General features: G+C 49.2%; 1 protein-coding gene across 1 annotated transcript; it reads left to right on the top strand.

Annotated features, from left to right (window-relative positions):
- Positions 1 to 8,665: 8,665 nt before the first annotated feature.
- On the top strand, positions 8,666 to 13,257 carry LOC122369552 (VPS35 endosomal protein-sorting factor-like). The gene is made up of 8 exons (XM_043344379.1): positions 8,666 to 8,881; positions 9,319 to 9,403; positions 9,714 to 9,848; positions 10,109 to 10,241; positions 10,849 to 10,953; positions 11,406 to 11,488; positions 12,484 to 12,614; positions 13,098 to 13,257. Exons 1-8 carry the CDS (start codon positions 8,850 to 8,852, stop codon positions 13,255 to 13,257), a joined length of 864 nt encoding a protein of 287 aa, XP_043200314.1. The 5' UTR covers positions 8,666 to 8,849.
- The last annotated feature ends 2,120 nt before the right edge of the window (positions 13,258 to 15,377 follow it).

Raw genomic sequence — 15,377 nt, 5'->3', positions numbered from 1 at the left:
AAAGTATAGTTTTATTAAAAAATATGCATCGGTAAAACAGCAGCGTAACAGGCGAGAGGGAGAGGGAGGGAGAGAGAGAGAGAGAGAGAGAGAGAGAGAGAGAGAGAGAGAGAGAGAGAGAGAGAGAGAGAGAGAGAGAGAAAGAAAGAGAGAGAAAGAGAGAGAGAGAGAGAGAGAGAGAGAGAGAGAGAGAGAGAGAGAGAGAGAGAGAGAGAGAGAGAGAGAGAGAGAGAGAGAGAGAGAGAGAGCTCGGCCTCGCTCAAAAATCCAGGAAGGACTGCGGTGCGGTCTTGAAAATTTATTTACAACGGCATCGTTCAGTTTGATGTAACACACCGGAGACTGCAGCCAAACATACGATCATAACGCACTGGAGACTGCAGCCAAACATACGACAATAACTCACTGGAGACTGCAGCCGAGCATACGACAATAACACACCGGAGACTGCAGCAGAGCATACAACAATTACACACTGGAGACTGCAGCAGAGCATACGACAATAACACACTGGAGACTACAGCACAGCATACAAGTTACAACAATAGCACATTGGAGACTGCAGCCGAGCATACGACAATAACACACCGGAGACTGCAGCCGAGCATGCAACAATAACACACTGGAGACTGCAGCACAGCATACAACAATAACACACTGGAGACTACATCACAGCATACAAGTTACAACAATAGCACGCTGGAGACTGCAGCCGAGCATGCAACAATAGCACTAGGTACTTGTTAAGACGAAACACACGATAATAGATAGCATTTTGGGACTGGCAGAAAGCGAATGAGCACGCATGGTCATAGAGTATATTTTGGGGTGTAATTTCTTATTACAAAATAGTCCATGAGTAGCATTTAGCACGTCCTGAAGACAAGTCGCAGATAAGAAGTGACCAGTATTTTATTTTATTATATTCTTCTGCTACCAGCACCTCCGCTCATTCCGGAACGGTGCTCAGCTACGTCGCCGCGGTGTATGTCGAGAACCCCGCTGCTCTGAAATTACAGTTCTCGGGCCAATCAGGGATGGACATGTTCAAAGGGTACCACTACAGTAAGTGTTCCCCGGGTCTGCTATGGCTCGACTCGAGTTCTCATCTGTCAATATTTCATTAGAAAAACGTCACGCTCTTCATTTGTGTCGTATTTTTGAACGATTTTGCATGATTGTTTAACAAGTTGTTTTGCCCACATATCGGCATCTACCCTCATGGTTTTCCTATAATTAGCGGAATCAGAGGCCACTCTGTGGTTGTTCCTCTCTCCTCTTCTCGCCGAAATATAAATGACGGTGTTTTTTACGGAGCGAGCGGAGTCTTTCCTTAGATTAACCCGCGCCCCGCTGGGGGGGGGGGGGGGGCAGAATCTGCCCCCCTCCCGTTTTTTGCCAATCACTTCTAAACGCGTTACGCCAGCGACGTCAAACTTTCAGTACCTTATCATACATCGATTTGACACGTTCCCTGAAAATTTGAGCGAAATCCGTTGGAAAATTTTTGAGAAATTGACGTTTTTTGTGACGTCATGTTCGCCATTTTCGCCTCAAAAACGGCAAAATTTCAAACGCCGCTAACATTTTCATTTTTAAAGGAATCAAGACGTAACAAAAAGTTTATACGTGATTCTACTTTGTCTATCAAATGGCTATCTCGGTTTTTAAAAGTTTGGATTTTGGCCCAATTTTTTTTTTTTAAACTGACTTTTTTGGGAAAATTATTATAAAATCCAAAATTTTGAGTGTATCGAAAAAACCGGAATATATGTCAGAGAAGTAGTCTATGTGCAACTATATACCAATTTTTAGAAAAATCGGTTCAAAAATGTGGGAGTTATTCAAAATTTTATGACGTCACGAAACACAAAAAAAATGAAAAAATGATTTTTTGGAAGTTCTAGACCTCGTACGGAAACAAAAATAGCACCATTCGATTCGCCGTGAAAAACTGCATCAGATAGACACCTTTGTAGGCCTTAACAACCAGCTTCAAAATTTGACCTCACTTGACCTGACCTTGACCTGACCTCGACCTGAAATTCATCCAGAGGTGGTCCATATCACTTATTGAGTGTGCCTATTGAATTCTATGAGTAAAATGACCCATAAAACATGTGTCGCACATGCCTTTTTCTATATTTTGTTTTTGGTGACCTGACCTGACCTGACCTTGACCTTGACCTTTGAATGACATTTTATGCAACGAATATTGTCTTGGTAGTCTAAGAACAGGTTTTGGGCAATCAGTCTCAGTCCATTTTCCGGCAACTACGGTGCAAGGCCGATACTGTAGAAACTTACATTTTGTACCCTTGACCTGACCTTGACCTGACCTCTGACCTACTTAAGCAAAAAATATGAGCTCTTTAGATCCGCCTTGTTGAGAGCTTTCGATTGCCGTTTTCCCCGTCTTTCTACGACCATCGGTTCGGAAGTTAGACAGGGGGGCAGAATCTGCCCCCCCCCCCCCCCAGCAGGGCGCGTATGGCTGAATAGCCCAGCGGGGCGCGGGTTAACGGAAATTTCTGAGTATGAGCGGCCAGCCGGCCGTGCGGACGCTTTTGCAACGCATATATCTCAGCAACCACTTGACCGATTTACACGCGGTAATTTTTGTAGGGTAAATTCATTCCTTCTACCAAGTATTAGACTATTCCCGATGCATGTGGGTGACCCCTTATGCACGTGCCACGTGCAAAACAAAGAGGTGTCAGTTTTCAACAATTGCAATATCTCGGTAATTACTGTGCCGATTGCGCTGAAAGTTGGCATTTAGGTAGGCAGTAGGCACCCACTAGGCAATGCATATCCATGTACCACAGTTGGGGTGCTGCTGCACGTGCGCACGTGCAGGGGTCGATTCCAGATCTCGAGAACGGCTCGACCGATTGCGCTCAAATTTGGTACATACACTGATAGGGACCCGTTAGTAGGGTGCCGTGCAAAAGTCAGTCGGGACCCATTTTGCACGTGTGCACGTGCAGGGTGCCGCTTCCAGATCTCGAGAACGGCTGGGCCGATTGTGCTCAAATTTGGCACATCGCCAGAAACCGGTTAATAGGGTGCCGTGCACAAGTCAGTTGGAGGTACCCCCTCGCAATTTCGCACGTGCAAGGCCCACCCTGTCGCTCGCTCCGTTAGTCGCCCCAAAAAGCGCTATACTGGTGAATGGACGGTGATAAAGTGTTGTTGTTTGGCTGGGACTCAACTCAACTAATAAAGAAACGCTCAAAGATAACGTTTGCACTAAACAATACTTCTTGTAGCTATTGCAATGGTGAGGCTCAATGAGTGCAAGTTATTCACCAATGGCAAAGCAATCGTCTGTAAATTAAGCAACATCCATTTATAAGGATGATGCTGGCGTGGTTTGCTGGATATCAGATTTTTATACTCAAGCCGGCTTGGCATGGGGTCGAGGAAAACATCTAATAATACACATCAGTCATCACACGCTTTGTCGTATTCCGCACCCTTCTCACACTGGCCATTGCACAGTTCTGTCACCAATTTGACCTTTATACCTACTACAGTGCTCATATTTCACCATTTATGGGGAACAAACGAGAGCACCGCCCTCTTACAAACGTTCCGTCTATGGCAGACATCGTAGCAGCACAGGTCACGGTGGGTGGGACACTGGGAGTCGTACGAGCAGGTCAGCAGTGCCGTGACCTCCAGGGTGACCTCCGGGGTCACGGGGTCACCGGACCGGCAACCGCTGGTCTGGGAGGGGCACTCCACTGAAACGGGAACAGGTAGAGGGACATTTACATACACATTACGTTACGGTGAGATAGATCGTCAGTACATAACTAAAAAAATCATAAAATATGTTTAGTTAGCTAACAATTAAGTAGTGCCGAAAATCAGCGAAAGTTCAATTAGCTGACAACATTCGAATGAGGCCACATGTCATTAGTAACATCTTAGTTGCTTTTCACACTAATCCAATCAAATCAACCTGTTGCCTGATGCCCATTTTTCAGCCTACTATTCGCTTTCAGTCCCATGTAACATTCCCGGAAGGTTCTGGACTTACTGTGTGTAGCCCCTGCAGCACCGGGAAGACAGCAATAGTACCAGTGTTTGGGTGGGTAGAGCTGATAGTCCGAACGAGGGCAGAAGTACCTGAGAAAGTATTAATTTGTTTAGCAATTTGAAAGACTATAACGCTGAACATGGTTCGCTGGGGATCTTATACGCAGTGAATACTCTGGAAAAGGAAATTTATGGTACGGGAGCTAAATGGGCAAGCACAACTAAAGTGATATAAGCTTCCAAGTATCTATAATAAAATTGAAGTGCGTTACGAGGTGCTATTCTTCCATGATAGATAATGAGGTGCAATGCTAAATTACTCGACAATTACCAATAGTGTCTGCTTTCGATGCTGTAATCATTTGACCAGCAATCTCCCTGTCCGAAATCACCCATCGCATACCTACCAACATCAACGTCGCCAGTCTCTCACCTACAGAGCACCCTGGCCGGGAAGTATGCTCCTCGCTCTGCCTCTGCCGGGTAGAGTGGGGAGTAGGTGGACCAGGCTGTCCGGAGGTGCTCTGGGACTGAACCGTCCGACCGGTCCTCCAGGCTGCGGGTCAGCCTGATGTGAGCCGGCTGCTGCCGGTGCTGTAGCACATGGGGGAGGCGATGCTGCAGGACGTGGTGGAGGTGGTGGAACTGAATGTGCTGATGGTGAAGCTGGAGACGAGGATGGTGATGATGGTGACCGAGGGAGCTATTTTCATGTTTCTGCAGGTGGTGCTGCTGATTGAGATCCTTACGGTCTAGTTGGTGCTGCTGCCGCTGCTGCTGTAGCTTCTCAAATTGCTGACGCTGTTGTACCACGGCAGGCCTCGCTCCCACGTCAGCATGAGCTGTCGCCAAAGTCCGGGAGACACTCGTAGTGCAGAACAGTCTGATTATCATCGCCAGTCCGATGGACGGAAGCATCGTCTGTCGTTTCCAGCTAGCTGGGAGAAAAGAGATAAATGGCGTGGTCACAGCCTTGGGACGAATCGAAGGCGGTGCACACTGCACAATCTCTCGTTTTCTGTATTCAATCCTCTTGCTTATAAAGTCTTGTTTCTCTTGCCGCCACAGTCTTGTTCTCTTCCTTGTGCTATCGTCTCTCTCCTGTTGGTGCTACAGCTTCTCTTCCAATTGGTGCCACCGTCTCGTTTCTCCTGTTGGTGCCACTGTCTCTCTTCAGTCTTCTGTTGGTGTAGCCGTCAGTCTCTCGCTGGTGCTACGGTCTCTCTCGCAGGTGCCACCGTATCGTTCCTCCTGTTGGTGCTCCCTTTCGTTGGTGCTACCATCTCCTCCATCCCCGAGTCACCAACTGCCGCCTGCCTCCAGACCTCTCTCCGTACCGGCGGCTGACCTAGTGACCCTGACATGACCCCCCCCCTCCCGGCATAAGGCACACGCATTGCTTCAGGCGACTGACGTCATCCGTTTTTTGTTGGTGACGTCATCACTCGTCACAATGGGTATGTAATGAATGGGTGGCTGTTTTTACGGAATCGGGAGAGCACGCAGACTAGATGAAATGATTCGTGTTCGTTCTTTGCTGTAATCCAAAATTCAGTAATTCAAAGGATTTTATTGCACTATTACAGTCACCACGGCAATAAGCTACCAGTAACATTTCACGTGTTCAATGTAAAGGACAAAGGTAAATAAGCGTTCAAATCTAGTTCACGGAATATATTCTGCTAATAAAAACGACCCAATCTGCCGCCTCATTCTTTTTCGATGTCATGCAACCGCGGCGGCACGGACTGAATGGGCGGGCGGTGTGACGCTTCGCTGCCGCACGCGCCGTGCCATCGTTTTTGCTCGTGCATTTTCAGCGATCGTCTCCGGCGACCTTTTTATGTTCGTTGCCTTCTGAAAGCATTGCCGTAGGTAATGATGCCACGTACAGCAGGCAAGGCGACTGTGTATGCGTGGCAAGTGACCGAGATATCCCTTTGGGCAGGTACTGGCTTATGTCATTCACAATACATACACACAACAACCGAAAAAACTTTAGAAGTGGACTAAAAGTATATTATTAAAGATGGATAACAATAGAAAAAAATAAGTGTAGAATTATTTATTCTTAAAGTTATTTTCAAAAGATACGATTTGAAGGTGCCTCTTCATGAAATAAGCCTATATTGGTAATTATTTACAGCCTGGGGTGTCAATGCCAGCTGCGCCAGTCTATGTAGATTGCAGAAGTGCTGTCGGGCACTCACTTCAGCCGTATAGCCCGAGGTGGAGGGGGGGGGGGGGTTGATAGGAGCAATAGCTTTTCTGCGGGCAAAATTGGCCCACTGGAGGAAATGATGAAAAAAAATATTTTGCGACAACAATTAACATTTCAGAGATATATTTAGAAGAGATAGTGAGGAACCTATTCCTTTTTGAAGTAGGCCTAAGGTTTTACCTAACACTCTTCATGCCCCCCCCCCCCAAAATATTCTGTTTTTCACTGTTACTTTAGGGCTTAGAGGACAGGCTGGGTCATGAGGACCTCAAGCAAGTTGAATCGACCCACATAGGCGGCGGAACGGGGAGGGCACCGGGGCACCGTGCCCCCCTTTGATTTTGGCATTTTAACATTAGCCCTATGGGCGTTGCATGGAAAGAATGGGACCTAAAGTCGGCAGTGCCCCCCCCCCTTGCTTGAGGGTGTTCCGCCGCTGCTGGCGACCCATATGCAACATGGCCTTTTCTGTGACCTTGACCTGAGGTCAAATTTTCAGATTTTCTTTTCATGTCAGCTTATAGGTATGGTTCATTCGGCGTGTCTCGATGAGAGAATTGTGATGCCAATAAAAGTAACGTAACACAAGCTGGTTGTTTAAAAAGTTATTACAGAAGATGACGTCATCCCAAAACGTCAGACTTAGCTTGGGCGTTGGGCAATGGCATTGACCTTAGTTAATCTGGGCCTCGGCTCACGCAGGGAATAGGGACTCCTTCATCCGCATGGCTCGCGGTTCACACTTAACCCGCGCCCGGCTGGGGGTCCTGGATTTCCACGCCCTGCTGGGGGGGGGGTGTGTTTGAACACCCCCCTCTAAATCGGCTCCTGGGCCACGTAGCGATACGCAGAAGGCGGCGTTGGAAAGAGCGCCAAAAATAATGACGAAATCACTTCAGTCACTTTTTTGGTCAGGTCAAAGGTCAGGTAACCAGAAGTCATTGAATGCAAAATTTCGCCGATTTTCAGGTCGAATGTCGACAATTTCCAGGAAGCCAACGCATAACTCGGGAACCAATAGAGCTAAAGCGCCGCGGAAAAGTGCATTCGATAGCCCTATTAGCGCCCTTTCTGAGTAGTTCTCTCAGATTTGACCTAACGTCAACGGTTTTGCCTGCAGGGGGCAAAAACTGCAAAAATAACCGATTTTTTCGGAAACAGTTTTTCTGCAATAATTTTTGACCCAAGCCTTGTACGAGCTTACTTTTACCGGCATCGTGTTTCTCTCGTCAAGACGCATCGAATTAACTATATCTTGACCTTGAAAGGTCAACTTGAAAATTTGACCTCACGTCAAGGTCATGACCTGACCGGAAAAGGTCATGTTGCATATCAGTCGATCCGTATCGTCGAGCTGAACACATCTAAGGCGTTTTCATCGCTCTAGCATGCCTCTATCAAGAGTTATTTGCGAAAAACTGTTAGACACCATTCGTGACCTGAGATGACCTCAGGGGCATAAATAGGGGTCACGGACACCATTTTCATGTTCAGTGTGTTTAAACCACTTGTAATTCAGTGTTTGGGAGTGTTTATAATGTGTTTCGTCCAAAAGAGGCGCATTTCAATTTTCTCCCATTGACTTATAATGGGGAGGTCGCAAAATTGACCTGACCTTAGGTCACCGATATCAAAATTCTGAGATATACATTTTATAGATACTGTTACTCTTATCAATCGCTGAAAGTTTCAAAGCGATCGGTCACTCGGTGTAGCAATGGCAGACATTGAAACTTTTTATGAGGTGAGGTCACTTCAAGTGACCTGGTGACCTGACCTTGAATGACCTTGGTCTGAAATTTTCACAACATGTGTAGAATTGATGTATGATAAAATGTACCAAAAACGGCGGCGCTCTGCGCCGCCGTTTTTGAGATATTTCCGAAAAACCACAAGGGGGGTGTTCAAACACCCCCCAGCAGGGCGCGGGTTAAGCATATTGCACGGTGGCGCTGGCGGTGCGGTTTCAGCATCAAGATTACGTACAAAAAAGACGTATATTGAGGCACAGAGCAGCATACTTTAATAAATCCAACCGCCGGGTTTCAAAGCCCTCTGGTCTTCGTCATCTGAGGGATTGAAATATACAGAAATGAGAAAGATTACCTACATATCTAAGCGCTGAAGAGGATTTATTAAAACATGCTGCTCTGTGCCTCAATATACGTCTTTTTGTTATTCTACACCAGAGCAATGAACAGTTCTATCAAGATAAGGTACTTTCTGTTTCAAATTACCAATAATTGACGGGAAAATGTAAAGTGAAGTTGTTACTTTGTTTGGTAGCAGTGAGCTTGATCTGGTGTAATTCCTGTTTTACATATTTGGCTTCGTAGAGACAAACATTGGCCGCCTTTGTTATTGTTGCTTGAAGCTATACATAAAGCATTAGCAAATTAGTTCTCTATATAGGTACCGTGTAGCAAATATTTTGGTATTCATATGGAAAGTTGCAATATTCTATCGCAGATATATAGGTATTAAAGGTGCTAACTAAAAAGTCGTGACTTTTTGCTGATACCCAGCCTATAGAGTTCAGTGCCCAGCCTAAATAAAAGTCTTGTATTTATAGTTGAGGAAAATGGAGGAATCAAATGCAGAAAACGTCAAATGGTAAGGATTGATGTATTTATTCTTACAAAACATTGAATTGAAAGCATTGTGTATTTGTATTGATTAAGTTTGAGTAAGTAGGCAAGGTGCTAGGGTCTTTTGTGTAAGCAATCTATCTATTTACCAAAGTAACTCATTTAGATAGTTCATTGCTGTTTTCTTTAAAGTAGGTACCTTCCTCACAGTTCTGTAGAATTTGTTTACTGAAGCTGTGCTCCAGGTTCCAAGTTAAACAAACTTCTTTTTAACCACAACTGTAATAAATCAATTATCATCCAGACACGAAACTGAATAGAACAGATAATTATTTAGCAGTTGAAGTGTTTTACATAGATATAGGTAGGTACCTATCAATATACATATTTCCTGCATTTTCTAAGAACTTGTTGCGTTATTTTGCCTTTCTTCAAAACTGACACTCATTTACTCAATTTCAGCTACTTCCGTGTAAAAGACTACAGGGCAGAGAGGACCGTGCCTTATGCGGCAAAGACAGACATCCATCCACTCACCAGCGTAAATGTTAGTGCATCACATTTATAGGATGTAATTCAAAGTTAAAAGGTCATGAAATATTAAATATTAAGTAGTTGCCATTTTTATTTGATCCTTCAGCCTGTTGATAAATGGACAGCAGTGTTGTTTACTGCTTACCACTTGGTAGAAATAAATGACTTGTAACGTGATATTTTTTGGTCCTGCATAACACTAATTCTGAGCCTTAATGTGAAAAACTGTCGATGTAGAATAAAAATCCCTTTCCACCCCGATTCCAAAGACCTGGAGAAGCGATGGTGGGCCGTACGCTCACGTTCCGCCCCTACCTCGTCAGGCGGGTGGTGTAGGTGGCGCCACCAGTCGGCCGGATGGTGGCGCTAGTGTCGGCGATCCGCTGACCCGGCTGATGGAGGGCAGCGACCCACTGTCGGCGCTGGCCGCCCTCGACATCGCCCAGGAGCCCGAGCAGGTCAGCTGTGACGTCATACATCACCGGAGATGGTGCTTCTTGAGAGACGCTATTACATGTTCTATTTGAAGTTTGTGTCTTGAAATGATAAGATAATCAGCCTAAGAACGTAATCTCGGAAGACATCCCGCGCTCTCAAATCTCTCCACTTTCAATATTGTTGTTATTCACTATTCTCCGCCATGACACTCATCGGTCAGCCCGTGTAGTCACGTGATCACAGCTTGCCAACACCGGTAACACCACGTGACCTTCGGCAGGCGGCGCCGGATCGTCGTTCTGGCGCGCCAGCGGACGACTGGCCGGCCCGCCGGCGCGCCATTTTGGCTCAGTTCACCACCTCGCAGCTGGTGACGGTCACCACTCGCGCTGGTGACGCCGGCGCCGACACCGGTCAGTTGGTGATGAAATTTGTGATACAGTTTGTGCCGCCGCTAGGGGCTCTTGCCTCTTATGGTGTCGGGGCGGGTGCTTAGTTTGTACGTTGGCCGATGGAGGCGCTAGTGCTATCGGTGGTATTGGTGGTTAGTTTGTAGATTAGCCGATAGAGGCGCTAGTGCCTGGTGAGTCGGTTGGACGGGCTGCTTAGCTCATGATGCCGGCGCTAAGGGCCGTAGGCCGCTAGGGGCGCTTGTGTTTCCAGCAATATCCAATCTTGTCACTGTGTAATGTAGACTGACCGGCCGACTCGTACTGGCCACGGCTGTCGTGGAGGTAAACGAGCCAAATGGGAGGGGGACTGCAGGTAGGGGAAGTGAGCACTTCTAGCTGTGTGCGCCTGTGGCTCACCTCACCTGTGGTATTCTCCCAATTACCTACTCTTCCTCTCCCTCCCTCTCTCCCCCTCCCTCTCCCTCTCCCTCTCCCTCTCCCTCCCTCTCTCTCTCTCCCTCTCCCTCCCTCCCTCCCTCCCTCCCTCCCTCCCTCTCTCCCTCTCCCTCCCTCCCTCCCTCCCTCCCTCTCCCCTCTCTCCCCCTCTCACACACCCCATCTCCCCCAGTATCTGCTCGTCCGGCCAGCCGCTCCCGGGCCCGTCTGGCCCAGTTGGAGACGGACAAAGACGACGCAGCCGGCAAGGAGCAGTTCACACAGCAGGAGTTCATAGGTCAGTGACCTGGCGGGAGGTCAGAGGTCAGTGACCTGACGGCAGGTCAGAGGTCAGTGACCTGGCGGGAGGTCAGAGGTCAGTGACCTGACGGCAGGTCAGAGGTCAGTGACACGACGGGAGGTCAGAGGTCAGTGACCTGACGAGAGGTCAGACCAGAGGTCAGTGACCTGGCGGGAGGTCAGAGGTCAGTAACGCGACGGGAGGTCAGACCAGAGGTCAGTGACCTGGCGGGAGGTCAGAGGTCAGTGACCTGGCGGGAGTTTGGGGCGGTGACTCAGTTCATAGGTCAGTGATCTGACTGGCTATAAGACAGTAACCTGGAAGGAGGTCATATTATGTCAGTGACCCAACCAAGTCATAAGTTAGTGACCTGGCATCTGTATCTGGCGTCATATCCTGTATCTGGCGTCATATCATGTATCTGACGTCACCCCCCGTTGTCCCGCCAGCCCACACTGGCCGTCTGAGAAAGCAGCTCCAGCAGGCGTGGCAGGCGGACCAGCGGGTGCGCGCCCTCAAACTGGTCATACAGGTATGTGCGGGCCTCTGTTCTACACTGTATACCAGCGGGACGGGGCCCTCAAACTGGTCATACAGGTATGTGCGGGCCTCTGTTCTACAGTGTATACCGGCGGGACGGGGCCCTCAAACTGGTCATACAGGTATGTGCCGGGCCTCTGTTCTACACTATACATATACCAGCGGGTGCGGGCCCTCAAACTGGTCATACAGGTATGTACTGGGGCAAAACCGCCTGCAATAGTTAACCTCGTACTAGCTGCCATCCATGATAATACCCGCAATTGTATGTACTACATTGTACTACTGTCTCCTGGTCATAAGTACAGCGGGCCAGGGCCATCAAACTGGTCTTGCAGGTATCGAGGAAGGGCATGTCGCGTAGTTCCTGCGCCTGCATATTGCCGAGCATATTGCATAATAGTGATGCCTCGCACCACACACTCACACTATATTTCAGCCCTCACACTCGATTACACGCAAATGTCAAAATATCGTGTAAAACATCAATTACGAAACACCGACGTGTAGAGGCTTTACAAAAGCTTTCTGTTTCTGATTGATGTGTACTAACCTACATCACAGGTCTGATCATCTCTCTCTCTCCCTCTCTCTCTCTCTCTCTCTCTCTCTCTCTCTCTGTCTCTGTCTCTGTCTCTGTCTCTGTCTCTGTCTCTGTCTCTCTCTGTCTCTGTCTCTGTCTCTGTCTCTGTCTCTGTCTCTGTCTCTGTCTCTGTCTCTGTCTCTGTCTCTGTCTGTCTCTCTCTCTCTCTCTCTCTCTCTCTCTCTCTCTCTCTCTCTCTCTCTCTCTCTCTCTCTCTCTCTCTCTCTCTCTCTCTCCCTCTCTCTCGCTCTCTCTCTCTCTCTGTCTCTGTCTCTGTCTCTGTCTCTGTCTCTGTCTCTGTCTCTGTCTCTCTCTCTCTCTCTCTCTCTCTCTCTCTCTCTCTCTCTCTCTCTCTCTCTCTCTCTCCCTCTCCCTCTCCCTCTCCCTCTTTCTCTCTCCGACAGGCCTGTAAGCTGCTGGAGGAGGTGGGTTCCGCCCAGTTCTACCCCACAGTGTTTGTCCTGGTGACAGACATCCTGGATGTGTTTGGGACGCTCGTCTACAACAGAGTCACCACCAAGGATAAGGAGCAGGGGTAAGGATCTGAGGGGTACGGCAGATTCACCCTAGGGATAAGGAATGGGGAGATTCACATACAAAGGCAGGGAAGGGATATGTATGTAACTGAGGGGCACAATGTAGGGGGTCCCCTAATGTTGAGCTGAGGTAATAAGCTGAGAATTATAAGTACACAAAGATTTAATTGGGTGTGTGCGTGCGTGCTGCTTGTTAGTGTGCGTGCGTGCGTGCTGCTTGTTAGTGTGTTCGTGCGTGCGTGCTCATGTGCAAGCTCAGCTCATAACGGCTTTATTCTGCGGCGACTGCGCACGACGTTTGTCCAACGCCTGGTGGCGCCGTGCCGTGAAACAGGGCCCCGGGAACTGCAGGTCGGCAGCTGGACTCGAGAGCCGTCGCACTTGTGTTAATTGTGTACAATTATGGCTCTTCTCACCTGCCCGTTGCCCTATAGCGCGAACAGCATTGCTGTGACCCTATGGCTGACCCCGTCCGGTGTCAGTTCACCAGCGGCGCCACCTGGTGGTGACCTGGTGACCGAGGCCGGCCGCGAGACGTGCCGCAACTGGTTCTACAAGATCGCCTCCATTCGAGAGCTGGTGGCTCGGCTCTACGTGGAGATGGCTGTCCTGCGCTGCTACGACCTCCTGCAGCCCGGGTGAGAAAAGGGCGGGACTTGTGGGGAGAGTGGGCGGGGCTTTTATGGGGAGTAGGCGGGGCTTGTGTGAAAGGAAGGCGTGGCTTGTATGGAGAGTAGATGGGGAATAGGTGGGAGCTGTTAAGAGAATAGGCTGGGGCTTGGACGGAGAGTGTGCGGGGCTTAAACGGAGAGTGGGCGGGGCCGACTGTCCGACTGACTGAGAGAAGTCGGCCCTGAGTCTGACCGACTGAACTGGTGGACTTTGCTCGCTGACGCCTCTCAAAGATCTCGGTCTGTTTAGCCTCACTTTTTTGGAAGTCTTTGCACTCTCTTCATCTATGTCCGGGTCACTGGCGGATCCAGGCTTGCGTTTTTTGGGGGGGGGGGGCCAACTCATGCAGGAGCCAAACCTAGGGTACCCCCAAATCCTGTTTTCTCATCGGATTTAGGCCACTTATTTTTCGTCACAGCCCTGACACTATGAATTTTTTGTTAACTAAAAAGAAAAATATATAAATGGTAGCCCACCCGACCCATGCCTTTATATTACTTTGTGAACACTTACCATTGTTTTTATCGACCAGTTAAAGGGACCCTCCCACATTAATATTAGATTTGAGCTGAGATAGCCAAAATGGGGTCCCTGGCTCACAATTACCGGTTTCGGCACGCACTCACAACATCGAGAAATGCCTTAAATCGGAAATATTGAATTTCAAAATTGCAGCATTTTGATTCAGAGGGGCTAATGCTTTTGGATACCCCTCTGAATGTGTGACGTCAGCGGAGATCAATTGATTTTTTAATATTTTACTAAAACGTTTGGTAGCATGCGGTGGTATAGGCTGCTTTGCGCGCAACAAATGCCGCACTTTCAAATAAAGTCGCTAGGAACAGCAGCGGATATCCCAAAAAGTAAACAAAAATAAAAGTCTCATCTCTTGAAAACCGGTGAATATTTTTCGATAAAATTTGGTAGATATTCGTTTTCGCCCTTTCTGAACCTAGCGACATCACTTTCATGCCAATTCATTAACTTTTTTTGAAGGTGAGAGGGTCTCTTTAACCCGCTTCGAGTCAGTGCTTGGGTCCCTTTGCGGGCCGGGAGGTGGTAAAACAGCCCTGTCTAACTCGGCTCCTGGGCCACGCCCTGATTGAACTATGTTTCATTATCGTTTGGGGGAGGGGGAAAACGGGCCACTTTAGGCCTCTGGGAAGGGGGCATGGCCCTAAATGCCCCCTCCCTGGATCCGCCAGTGTAAGAAGAGACCATTGGAGCTGCAGTTGGGTACCTCAGACATCAGGGTACGCCCTCAGATGTATGTATAGGACTCGCATGGAGACCTCTTATGCTATAGTGTACTGAAAGGACCCAAAGGAGCCTGTCTATATGGGCTCCCGGAGATAGACGTGGGCCCTCAGGAGCCCGCCAGAGCCCCAATGAGGGATAAGTGAGGGATACCAAGTGCCTGCAATTGCATATTGCATAAGCCATAACGCCTTTACAAATCAATATATTATGCATCAGTGGCAGATCCAAGGGGGGCCACATGGGTCATGACCCCCTTGGTGCCCGGGGGCACCACAGGCCTGTCAGGGGCACCACCGGCCTAGTAGGGGCACCACCAGCCCGCCAGGGGCACCACAGGCCTAGCAAGGGCACCACGGGCCTGTGAGGGGCCCCACAGGCTTGTCAGGGGCACCCCAGGTCTGTCAGGGACACCAGAGACCTGCCAGGGGCGCCGCCGGCCTCGCAGGGGCACCATGGGCCTGTCAGGGACACCAGAGGCCAAGCAGGGGTACCACAGGCCTTACAGGGGCACCACCGGCCTTGCAGGGGCACCTTGGGCCTGTCAGGGGCACCACAGTCCTGTCAGGGCCCAGGGGCACCAGCGGCCTAGCAGGGGCACCACAGGCCTGCCAGGGGCACCACCGGTCTAGCAGGGGCACCATGGGCCTGTCAGGGGCCCCACCGGCCTCGCAGGGGGCACCACCGGCCTCGCAGGCATCACGGCATCACGCAGGGGCACCTTGGGCCTGTCGGGGGCATCACGGGCCTGTTGGGGGCACTTTAGGCTTGTCAGGGGCACCACAGTCCTGTCAGGTCCCAGGGGCATCAGCAGCCTAGCAGGGGCACCCTAG

The sequence above is a fragment of the Amphibalanus amphitrite genome, unplaced genomic scaffold (assembly GCF_019059575.1).
Source record: "Amphibalanus amphitrite isolate SeventyFive unplaced genomic scaffold, NRLGWU_Aamphi_draft 001048F_arrow, whole genome shotgun sequence".
NCBI classification, from domain to species: Eukaryota; Metazoa; Arthropoda; class Thecostraca; order Balanomorpha; family Balanidae; genus Amphibalanus; species Amphibalanus amphitrite.
Note: the sequence above shows the minus strand (reverse complement) of the source record. Positions and strands in the feature narration are given on the sequence as shown.

Bases quoted from the DNA above. Each gene is read 5' to 3' on its own strand.
- LOC122369552 (XM_043344379.1), top strand. From the start codon at position 8,850: ATGGAGGAATCAAATGCAGAAAACGTCAAATG. The intron at 10,242-10,848 runs GTCAGTTGGTGA...CATCTCCCCCAG, and splicing joins TGACGCCGGCGCCGACACCG to TATCTGCTCGTCCGGCCAGC. The intron at 11,489-12,483 runs GTATGTGCGGGC...TCTCTCCGACAG, and splicing joins CCCTCAAACTGGTCATACAG to GCCTGTAAGCTGCTGGAGGA.